The sequence below is a fragment of the Ctenopharyngodon idella genome, chromosome 9 (assembly GCF_019924925.1).
Source record: "Ctenopharyngodon idella isolate HZGC_01 chromosome 9, HZGC01, whole genome shotgun sequence".
Lineage (NCBI taxonomy): Eukaryota > Metazoa > Chordata > Actinopteri > Cypriniformes > Xenocyprididae > Ctenopharyngodon > Ctenopharyngodon idella.
Genome location: NC_067228.1, coordinates 29,221,183 through 29,233,712, shown reverse-complemented (window position 1 = coordinate 29,233,712; position 12,530 = coordinate 29,221,183). Strand labels below are relative to the sequence as shown.

Sequence of the window (12,530 nt, the reverse complement as noted above, 5' to 3'; positions counted from 1 at the left end):
CATACTAAACATTTTTTCACAAGACTTTTGGGAACTGTATATTTAGAGCAACTGTATATTTTGTGTTTGATAACACTTTAGTATAGGGAACACATATAAACTATTAACTATGACTTTTCCCTCAATAAACTCCTAATTTACTGCTTATTAATAGTTAGTAAGATAGTTGTTAAGTTTAGGTATTGGGTAGGATTAAGAATGTAGAATAAGGTAATGCAGAATAAGGCATTAATATGTGTTTAATAAGTACTAATAAATAGCTAATATTCTAGTATTATGCATGCTAATAAGCAACTAGTTAAAAGACCCTAAAATAAAGTGTTACATTTAGTTTTTGCTTCAAAATGTTGTAAAAATCATCCTGCCTCATCTCATCATCCTGAGATTAAGACCCTGCTAACTAAGAAAGAATGCAATGACAAAAGAAATATATTATTTTTTGTTTGTAGTTTATTTAGAATGTAGTTAACCCTCTGGGGTCTGAGGATTTTTGGGGCCCTGGAGAAGTTTTGACATGCCCTGACATTTGTGCTTTTTTCAGTTGCTTATAAACATATTAATGGCAAAGGTGTCATTACACTGTATTCAGCACGAACAAGGCTACCATAATATGTGAGCAACATGTATGTACATATTTGTATTTTTGAGAGAATTTATTTTCATGCATGGTTATTGAAAAAACAAAAAACTGAAGTCACTGAAATACGTCCACCAAACAAATACAAAATATGTGTTTACAAGACTTCTGGGAATTTTTGCTTTAAAATGATGTAAATATTATCCTGCCTACTCGTTCATCTAAAACAATATATTGATTTAAATTTTGTAAGACACTTTTTGTCAAGAAAGACAGTATGCGGGAGGTGTGAATCTTCATGAATAATGCTGTGATTCACACCTGAGAAGACAAAGACCCGCATAATGACCTGCATAATGACCCGCGTAATGAGCCCTTTCAGTCAGGTAGGCTATGTGAGAGGACACTAAAAAAAATCAAAGTACAAATTAGCTTTTTTTATATTTTATTCAGAATATAGTTAACAATATAAATGAGACACATTTTGAATAAATGAGGGCACATTTTGATTTAGAGTTTTACCTGGAAATAAATCCTGTTCAAAGATATAAATGAACATTACTTACCTGGCATTCCAATGTGTTTGGTGTTTCTACACTGGAGGAGAAAAAAAAAAAAAAGAAAAAAAAAAAAACCTTTCCTGCTTCCAGTCAGTGATCTCACCATTATATTCATTCAGAATGTCCAGTGTGGGCTAATATCTGGTCACTATGATACTCAAATCTGTGAGATAAAAGAAAAAAAACCCTCAGTGAGCAACAGGATCATATCATGTTAATATAATGTCCACTCTTAACAGAAAACATAATTGTATAGGCATAAATTTAAAATGACAGTACCAGTCAAAAGACTGGACACATTACTATTTGTGTGTTTTTGAAAGAAGTCTCATGATCATCAAGCCTGCATTTATTTGATCAAAAATACAGAAAAAAACGCAATACTGTGAAATATTATAACAATTTAAAATAGTGTTTTTCTATTTTAATATACTTTAAAAAATAATGTATTTCTGTGATGCAAAGCGCCTAAACATTCATATTACCTCTTTGGTATTTTATTTTATACATATAGAGCCTAAATGTTAATGTGCAGTTTAATACATTGCTAACACATTTTATTTCAGTATTTATTGCGTATTTCAGTCGATTTCACTCATCTCAGTATAGCAATATAGTTTGGGAATAGGCAATTTATTAATGTAAGTTGGGTATAGTAAACAGAACTGCACGTCGATCTGCCCCATTAATTCACACTGAGACAAACAAAACTTGCAGGATTCATATTTAAACAGTTTTTTTGCGATTTAATATTCACAGACACTATATCACGATTAGAATAAAGAACTTAAGAATAAAAAACAACTTACCTTTCACAATCATCGGCTCGATAGTTGATCCTCGAAATGAACGTGAAACCAGCTCTTCCTCTGAGGTAAATCCTTTTAGAATTATTCCTCACCGCATCTCAAAACAGTGAAAAGTATGAAACTGACTAAACTTGATGCGTTTTTCTGAGCTGTTGATGAGTTCACTATGCTGCATTGATCGCCTCAGAATTTGCGTCTGTAGGAAACTTTTTCCTCGTCAAAGCAGAGACCAGGAGACGTTGGGATATCTTTCAAGCAGAAGTTACTCTTTATTGAGAAACGCGTTGTGCATCGCTGTAGTCATCCAAGTCCAACTAAGGCAGTGTACATTGTAGTTTATATCCATTCAAGGGGGAGGGATACATACAGTAGAGGTGGAGACAATCTAAACAAAGCATGCAAATGCAGTGCAGGAATCAGCCCGTTACCGGCATTTCCCCAGCCCTGATCTAATCAGCATAACAGTGTCATTCAAATGCATAGGTGCTAATCCAATCAGTCTGACAGTATCGCCCATACCTTCACATTATCATAGAGACAAAGGCAGAGCTGTGTCTTGAGCTTGTCATGCCAAATGGTCAGGAAGTGCATAAAGACACCTGGGCTGCCTGACTTGATTTTCTTAGAAAGTCATCCTTTTTACCTTAAAATGCTAAATACAATGTACTTCACCATAGTATTCCATGTGATGTTATGTCAGGATGTAGGATCAGCAGATCTTAAACAGATTCTTAAATTTGTAATCCCACACGTCTGAATAGCGTGCCCGCTCCGTGGGTGTGGCCGCATTAGCGGATAATGAGCTGAGCCGCGACATCTGACATGTCTCTCTTTTCATACAGATTACATAAACAGAGAATATTTGTTTTCGATTTGACTTACATGATTTAAAACCTGACATTTCAACGTTTTTTTAGACAAATGTCTCATTTTTGTGTCATTAGTATTCACTACGTTACAGTTCATTTCCTGAGGAGTATCAGATTGGACTTCATATTGAGAGAGAGTGCGGCTCGTGCATCATGTTAGTTTTCTTTATTTTGCAAAAAGCACAACATTTTCTTTTTACTCTTAGTGTACACAAATAAAAGAGGACATTTCACAGATTAGAATGGTATATAACTCTTAATTGATATGTCCAAAATTGATAGAGTATTTTTAGTCTCTTTCACACTGGTACCACCGATACCGCTGACTCCAGGGAGTTAACTATATAAATGAGAATCAAAGACACATTTGGAGTACACTATGATTCTCAAAACTGTGAGATAAAAAAAAAACCTCTGTGAGCATGCTGATAACAGGATCATATCAGCTATTGTATTAACATTAATATAATGTCCACTCTTAACAGAAAACGTCTCAGGTTACGTATGTATAAATGGATAATTGGGCATACGGCCTAAACAACTCCCTCGGGAGGAAGCCAGAACTAGGAACTACACATCCTGAAAGGATAGTAAATACATATGGGGTTACTTCATATACCACACATCACCTAGCTCTAGCCTGGCCGCTAAGCTATAGGCCTATACACTACAACAGGCCCATAACAAAGCCTGATCTTCACTTCCAAGTCTCATGATGAGAGAAATAAAGCGAAGCTCAAAGCTAAAATGTCAGGCGGCCGGTTAGGGCCGCCGTAGACATATAAACTGAAGTAATGAGTGCCAACTCAAACTATACTGAAAAATAGCCAAGAGGCTACTCATATATAGAAAAACTAAGCGGCAGCCATTTTGTGGCCTGCTCAGTCAGTCTCAACACTCCAGTTTTGCCCAAAAACCCCTAAATAGTTCACATTTTACTGTTACATGTTCAGGACATTATACAGGAACAACACAAGGTCAAACATTTAAATAATTAAATCAGACCTTGTCTTACCTTCCTGTGGCTTGAAGACCAAAGACTCCTCCTTCACTTATTTGAAATGGGAAGGATGAAATCCATGGTTCTAGAAGCCCAAAGAACCCTTTCACTATCAAGCCAGAAGGCGGGCCTTCAGAAAAGTTTCATCATGGGCCCAGCCGTCAGCCTGACTGTTCAAAGGTGTCGTCCTGAACATGCACAGTGATTAAAAACGCCGGGGAGGCCGAGGAAGAGGGGCGAAGGCAGATGTAGAATTACCTTCGCCAAGAGAGGGGATCGATCAGCGGCGTTGCTGGCGCCGGTGATCAATCACCTCCCTTAAGTCCATCTTCCTCTTCCTTATATCCCGCCGCTTCTGCGACTTGCTCCAAGGTGGAGGAGGCGCTCGAGTGGCGACACTAGACTTCTGGCCCTGCCTCTGAGCCTCGGCTCGAGACGGGCCAGGGCCTCCCGGCTGTCTGGGCCCAGGATCGGACCTAAGCGGTATGCAATTTTTGTATGCTGCTGAGCGCGCCTTCGCCTCCCTGAACTTTCCGACAACCGTTTCAACGGAGCCGCCGAAAAGTTCAGTTGGCGAAACCGGGGCATCGAGGAGAGAGCCCTTCTCTTTCTCCCCGATGTCCGCCATGTTCAGCCACAGATGCCATCGATCTCCCAATCGAGGCAGCCGTCTGCTTGGTGACCCGGAGAGCGAGATCTGTGGTGCGGCGCAGCTCAGCCACCGCATCAGGGGACAAACCCTGCCCCTGATCCAGGTCTTTCAGCAAGTCAGCCTGGTAGGCTTGCAACACCGCCATAGTGTGCAAAGCCGCGCCAGCCTGACCTGCAGCAGCATATGCTCTGCCGTTCAGACGAGATGTCAGTTTAAGGGGTCTGGACGGCAGAACCGGAGCTTTCAGTGTCGGTGCCCTGCCCGTGACGAGATAGTTGGCAAACGTCTCGTCAATGGGCGGCAGCGACACATACCCATGCTGGCCTAATCCCTCCACATCAGCGAAATTCCCTCGCTGATGTGGATGAATTCTGGCCGAGTATGGGTTCTTCCATGCCTTTTTGATCTCTACGTGAAGATCTGGAAGGAATGGAAGGCTCACTGGAGTTACGGGGTTGTGGTCAGAAAGAAACCGCTCGTCTAACCTGCCGCGAACGGGCTCTTTCCTTGCGCGCTCCCACGGCAGCTGCAGCCTGCCGGCGGCGCGCTCCACAACCTCCAATAACTCAGCATATGCTGGGCAAGGAGGCTTGGAGAAAGAAGAAGTCGCAACTTCTTCCTCCTCCATTGCCATCTCTTGCTCACGGGGGCTAGCAGCCAGAAGAACACTCGCTCCTGGATCCGATGATGTCAGAGATAAGACATCATCGTCATCCAGGAGCTCATCCCCGCCAGCCGCCGCCAGAGGTTGAGAGACTGTGACGCCTCTCTCAAACTTGGCAGCGAGCTCTACCTGCGTGCCCCATGAGTGCAGCCGCCGCTCTGCCTCGGCACGAGCAGGGCCGGACCCACCAGGCGCAGATGTTGACGCCTCTTCCCTTGAGAAGAGGGCCAGGCGGGAACAGAGCGTTCTCATGGGAAAACGCTCACAACTCTCACAGACAGCGCCCTCAAGCACTGTCCGTGCGTGTTCTTCTCCCAGACAGTGTACACACAAAGTGTGCGAATCCTCCGGAGTCAAAAATCTCGGGCATGGATCCGCACACTTCCTAAAACGTTTCTGTTTGTCCTCAGACATAACCAGAGATGTACTCACAAGTATAGCAGAGTTATACACGACAGTGGCAAGACACAAACAGTCCCGAAAGACGATGGATGATGACTGCTTCCCCAGGCGCGCCTTTTATACTTCCGGGTCACGCCGTATGACGTCATAGGCATTGGAGTTATTGGATAGTTGGCTTTCAGACACAGAGTCACGTGACGATCCCCCATAGCGTTTGCAAACGCAGAGTAGAAGTTCCCTTTCGAAAGGGAACATGATTTTTGTGATCTCATGCATGCACGTATTGCACATCATGTGAAGAAATTTTTGTATAGTCCTATTATATTTTAAATTACAGTACCGGTCAAAAGATTGGACATATTACTATTTTTAATGTTTTTGAAAGAAGTCTCATGCTCATCAAGCCTGTATTTATTTGATCAAAAATACAGGAAAAAAACAGCAATACTCTGAAATGTTATTACAATTTAAAATAATGGTTTTCTATTTTAATATACTTTAAAATATAATTTATTTCTGTGATGCAAAGCATCTAAACATTCATATTACCTCTATGGCATTTTATGTATTATATTTGTTATGTTATAGAGCCTAAATGCTAATGTGCAGTTTAATATGTTGCTAACAAATTTTATTTCAGTATTTATTACTTATTTCCGTTGATTTCACTTATCTCAGTATAGCAAAATAGTTTGGGAATAGCCAATATGGCAATTTACTAATGTTCACATACTCTGTAGTAAACGAAACACGTGCAATCATATTTAAACGGTCTTTTTGCAGTTTAATATTCACAGACACTATATCGCGATTACAATAAAGAACTTAAGAATAAAAAAAACTTACCATTCACAATCATCGGCTTGATCAAGTTGATCCTTAAAATGAAAGTTCCTCTGAGGTAAATTCTTCCAGAATTATTCCCAAACTGTGCATTTCAACATTTCTTTAGTCATATTTCTCATGTTTGTGTGATTAGTATTCACTAAGTTACAGTTCATTTTCTGAGGACTATCTTTTGCACTGATAAGAAAAAAAAGCAAGCAAAGGCGCCGACGACTTTAGCTCGGGCTTTGGCCGTAGGGAATTTGTCACGACACTGGTGTGAACCTTAGAGATGGGGACTCTATTTGATCTTGACTTTATTATAAGTGCCTTATTGGCTGAAAAAAAAAAAAAATAATAATAATAATAATAATAAAATTGTATTCCTCGTTATGTTCATTTAGTGAAACAGTGGGAAATCATTTTATTATTTTATATATACATATATTTTTTAAACTGTATTTTACTTTTTGCTTTCAATATATTGAATCTACTTGGAGACTTGTGTTGCTTAAATTATGATTATGATTTCTCTAAAAAAAAAAAAAAGTTTAAGCCTTTTCAGAGCAAATACAATATTGAGAAATACTCTGTGCTTAATATTGTCAAAATGCTGACAAATATAATTAGAATGTCATCATATAATTGTTTCAGCTGTATCATTGATTGTATATGTTGTGCAGGGTGAAGTTCAGGAAAGAACTATTACAGCAGAAACTGCAGATGTGTGAAACTAAAGAAAAACAAAAACAGAAGGATGATAAGGAGAGAGAGGAGAGACTGCAAGCTTTATGCAACCAGGTGCATACACTGCATACAAATGCCCATACACTCATAAAATTCCACCTAATGATCTGTATCAGGGCCCAAGTCTAGGTTATAGCTTCATTTTTGTGAAGCAGTGACAACCCGTTGTGATTATTTGTTTGCTTTACAGGTCTCTAAAGTAGCTGAGGCCAATCCAGAGAGAATGATGGGAAACACAGTGGCATGGAGAGTACGTCAACTTCCAGAAGAAGTGTTTGCATTGCAAAGACCACTGTACCAGCTAAATACATACACTGATAAACAGGTAGCACGTGCACACAACACAAAGCAATACTGTAGATACCACACACACATTCACCTCCCACACACAAACACACATGAAGCCTTTTATCAGTCAACACTGAGACCAACAATTCAACCTGCATTTTTGTTGAACCGGAATGTGTGTTGGTTTTCAGAATTAATTATTCATCTGTATCATGCACATAAAATATGTCCAGAAACACTAGATGTTGAATGACACCTATAATTTGTATTTCAAATGTTAATTAAATAAATTATAAATTAAATCATTTATTTTTATCCACCTTTTTCCTAACGAGCCTGCTGCATTTTAGATTATGGCCACGTTCACACAGCAGCAGAATACGGTTGTCAGTCCTGTATTTGAGTCCTTAATACGGTTACGTTCACATTCAGTACGGTTATTTACACGAGTGAAAACCGCATTCTATAACCGAACTCACACCCGCATTCTCAGAAATTCCGCGCTGTGTGAACGGAACAGGACTGGACAACATCTGTCACGTCATACAGTGCGAGAGAGCCGCTCTTCTATGGTGTTTTGTGTGTGGTTTCGCTTTCGGTTCATTTGGTCTCTTGTCATGTCAAATGTGATGAGACTTTTCAGTTTTATGGATGCCGCCATCTTTAATATTATGTTGGTATGGTGATGCAGCGCGCCAAAGCCCGCCAAAATGGGCGGGGCGTCTGGCTATATAAGCGGGCATTTCACCATAGGATTTCAGATCTCTCTCCTTCAGCGACGACTTCTCTTCGCTGGATCTCCTTGCTGAACGCCTTCGCCTGCTGGAACGAGCTCTCCCGCCGTTGAAGAGGCACCGCAGTGGACCAGCTGAGATCGCCGAACGCCTGCAGCGCCGGCGCCCTTGTAGACTGCCGCCTTCGAGCGCCGCTCTCGAGCCGCCCGCTTCCCGCTTCCGGCCGCCTTCATAGCGAGTCTCCTGCCGCCATCCGGCGCTTCTAAAATAGCATATTTCCGTGGTTTAATGGCCGCTTGCTATAAGAGCTTTTCCAGCGGTTCTCCCCGCTCTAAAAGAGCCCCACAAATGCCGTTTTCACGGCAGCGGTGTTGTTGCAAATGCCGCGCCACAGCTGTGGCACATGCAGAGCCCCTCTGCATGACGATGACGGGCACGGTGAGTGCCTCTCTGCGCTCACGGATCGCTTTCTTCAATGAAAGCGGTCCCGCCCCTCGCGCCCTCCCGTCTTCTTCCTCCCACGAGCCGGCTAGGAAGAGACAGCGGGGTAGAGGGGTTCAGCGCCCGGATTTGGGTGAGCTCATGCCGGCTCAGCTCCCACGTGCCTCACCCTCTCCCACGAGAGAGCCGTCCCCCGTCCTGTTCTCCCGCCCTGAGCAGCGTCCCTCGGTTGAAGCGAGCGACCTCGTCTCTTTTGGTGGTTCAGAGGACGAGCCACTTGATGACTCCATGTCACTGGTGGCTTCTGAAACGGCGGAGTGGGCCGGTGACTCTGAAGACCCCACCCACCTGCCGTCGCTTGAGCCCATCGACGCCAGAGCTGGGATGGACGCCGTGTTATTCCGCGTCCTCTCTAAAGCCGTCGAGGACTCTACCTTCCCGAGACGTCAGGGCCCCCGGCCAAGGATTGTGCTGGACCCGATGCCTCCAAAGTCTTTCTGATCCCACGGGAAGAAAGAGGAAGGGGCAAAGTCCCGCCGCGGCCGGACCACCCCAAAAGCTCTCTCGCCTAGTTCCCCCGCCACCCCGTTCAGTTCCGGGTGCTGGGGACCAAGTGTTTGTTCTGTGCCCTGGGCCCACTGCTGTTGCGCCCACGCAAAACGCAGTTGTTATGGCGAACACAGTAGATATTTTACATTCTCAAAAAGAGAGCGATTTTCCTCTTCCACACTCGTCAGTGTTCAGGCCCATGAACAGCAGTCTGTCATCCGATATTATTCAACCCCTTGTCACGAGGGCCGAGGCCTGGCAGGCCATCCCCGGGGTGTCAAAGTGGGTATTAGGGATAATAAATCACAGCTACTCTCTGCAGTTCGCCCGAAGACCCCCGCGTTTCCATGGGGTGATTCCCACTTTAGTAGAACCGGACGACGCTCATGTCCTCCGTGCCGAGGTGATGATTCTGCTAGGGAAGGGAGCCATAGAAATAGTTTCCCCCTCAGAAAGCGAATCGGGGTTCTACAGCCATTATTTCTTTGTCCCCAAGAAAGATGGCGGTCTCAGACCCATCTTAGATCTCAGACTCCTGAACCTCTCCCTCATGAGACGGAAGTTCAAGATGTTAACGTTGAAGCAGATCCTCACACAGATTTGCCTCGAGGACTGGTTCTTCTTGCTGGATCTGAAAGACGCTTACTTTCACATCCAGATAGCCCCCCCATCACAGACGATTCTTGAGATTCGCATTCGAGGGCGTGGCTTACCAATATACAGTCCTTCCCTTCGGGCTGTCCCTAGCTCCTCGCACTTTTACGAAGTGCATGAACGTGGCGCTTTCCCCTCTGAGACAGATGGGAATCCGGGTTCTGAATTACCTCGACGACTGGCTCATTCTGGCCCAGTTGCGAACCGAGCTAGACCATCACAGATCCGTGCCCTGGCAATTCTGCAGCTCGCGGCTTCCACCAGGAACAAAGCCTGTTTCCCTCTGAAGTTTTTCCAGAGGATGCTAGGGCTGATGGCTGACCTACATTGAGCGGTCACAGCCGTTTCGGCAATCTGACCAGCTTTTTGTCTGCTTTGGCGGCCGCACCAAAGGGTCTCCGGTCTCAAAGCAACGACTCTCGCATTGGATAGTCGACGCTATCGCTCTATGCTACTCCTCTATGGGCCTTGATTGCCCCATCGGAGTAAGAGCCCACTCCACTAGAGGTATGGCCTCCTCGTGGGCCTGGTCTAGTGGTGTCTCTATCAAAGACATCTGTGAGGCGGCCGGCTGGTCCTTGCCGTCCACTTTTGTCAGATTTTATAACCTGGACGTTCCGACCTTGCATGCTCGGGTCCTCTCGGTATGATGCGATGGCTTCTGTCGAGCTCCGTCATCATGCCACTCCCAGCTAGCTAGTTTCCTCTTAGCAAGTGTAACATAAGGGTTCGACGGCTCCAACCTTCTCACTTGTCCCCTGGACCCCTACGGTGTCCAAGAATAAGTCCAGTCGTTCCCTCCCGTGGCACGGCACGGTTGAATTCGTTCCTCATACGCAGTACGAGTGAAGTATCGAAAGGGAACGTACTCGGTTACGAACGTAACCTCGGTTCCCTGAGATACGGAACGAGTACTGTGTTCTATGCCGTGCCACGAGGCTGCGGCTTCAGTGTCGTTGCTTCAGTCGAATGACCTGAAATCCTATGGCGAAATGCCCGCTTATATAGCCAGACGCGCCGCCCATTTTGGCGGGCTTTGGCCCGCTGCATCGCCAGAGGCTCGCGCAGCTACACCGCGCCACGTCGTCATTAGTTCAAAAAGTTTTCCAGTTTGAACCAGTGGCCGCGCTGTTACACTGCGCTATTGAAAAAGGCTTCAGCATCGAGGAAAAAGGAGCTTTTCCCCCATACGCAGTACTCGTTCCGTATCTCAGGGAACCGAGGTTACGTTATAACCGAGTACGTTAAAAAACAATAAGTGTTACCTATCTGGACCTGTCATTGTCCAGCTCAGTTAAGTTCGCATACAATGGTGTTAATGCAGGCAGATCTAAAACATTGTTGAATATCAAGTGTTCCCAACTGAGCAAGCCAAACGCGACAGCAGCAAGGAACCCAAACTCCATCAGGTGACAAAATGGAGAAAAAAAAGAAAAAAGAAAAAACCTCGGGAGAAACTAGGCTCAGTTGGGGGGCCAATTCTCCTCTGGCCAACAACAAATAGTGCATGATTATGTTTCAGGTAGCATTACGGGTCATAAATCAGATTGGGATCGGAACAATCAAAATATTTATTCCAATTCCGTCTGGTTGAAGATCGGATTCATCACGCCGGTATAGAAACGGTTTTGTTGGGGATCTGCGCCACTGGCTGTCTTGTCGATGAGGCTTTACAGGGGATGGTTGACATAATCTCTGCTGACACTTCAGGGATGCGTTGTGGTTACGTCTAGGCACAGGTCCTCCATCTGATCTGGAAACGGCCCGGATCCGGCTGACTATGGTAGATCTCGGGATAAACAGAGAGACTAATATTAGCGTAGATGCCATTCTTCTTCTGATGTAATGAGTATATTGGGTGTTATAGGAAGTGTTCCTGGTTCTGGCTGACCTAATTTATGCAGCCTAACAATCCTTTAACGGGTGTCTGCGTGTGTCTGCTTCCCGAACAATGCTAGGAAGAATGTTCCAAAGTTTGGGTGCCAAATAGGAGAAGAATCTACCGCCTGCAGTTAATTTTTATATTGTAGGTATCCAGAAATCACTTTGAATTATAATCAGTCAATGTTCCAGTTAATTAACATTTTTGATTAAGGCAACGTGTTACATAATACAGACATATTACTACAGTGATATTTCACATGTCCGTAATATTGCTGCGGAAGTAATCAGGGGTTATTCGTGGTCTTGTGGTAGTAATTTGTTAATGCTTTTGCACTTTTAAATGCCCTTTTAATGTTCGATGGTTAAAGGGTGAGTAGAATAATGTCATCTTATTCATAGAGCGAACCTTTCGCTGATTGTTCACAGTTTTACAGTTACTCTCAGGGTTGGGCAAAAATACATCAAAATGTATTTTACAATGAAATACCAAATACCTTAATTTTAAGTGTATCAAAATAAACTACAAAATACAGCAGCCACACCATGTATCAAAATAAACTACTGTATTTTTGTATTTTAAAAATACTAAAAAAAACTTTTACAAGGGAGCATGAAATTTCTTCGCAAATCTTCCATATACTGGCCTATTAGGTCTATCCCTTCACCATTACACTGACCCAGTTGATTAAGTAAACAATGTTTGATAGCAACTGCCTGAGTCATGCAATAAATCTGACATATGCAACCAGTTCACAGCACAATATGTACAGTAGGATTTGGATTAAAATATCAAAAAACCACTAGAACAGTGTTATTTTGTTGAGTTGTGTATTTACATTATCCCAGATGTTTCCAAGAATGTTTAAATCCAGAGA

General features: G+C 43.6%; 1 protein-coding gene across 3 annotated transcripts in view; it reads left to right on the top strand.

The window, feature by feature from the left end:
* LOC127518799 (coiled-coil domain-containing protein 148-like) overlaps positions 1-12,530 on the top strand; it is a 139,096-nt gene that overhangs the window by 115,694 nt on the left and 10,872 nt on the right. For all 3 annotated transcript variants that reach the window (XM_051905961.1, XM_051905959.1, XM_051905960.1), the window contains 2 exons: positions 7,042-7,159; positions 7,296-7,430. In XM_051905961.1, coding sequence (XP_051761921.1) covers positions 7,042-7,159; positions 7,296-7,430 — 253 coding nt within the window. The remainder of the gene's footprint in view (positions 1-7,041; positions 7,160-7,295; positions 7,431-12,530) is intronic.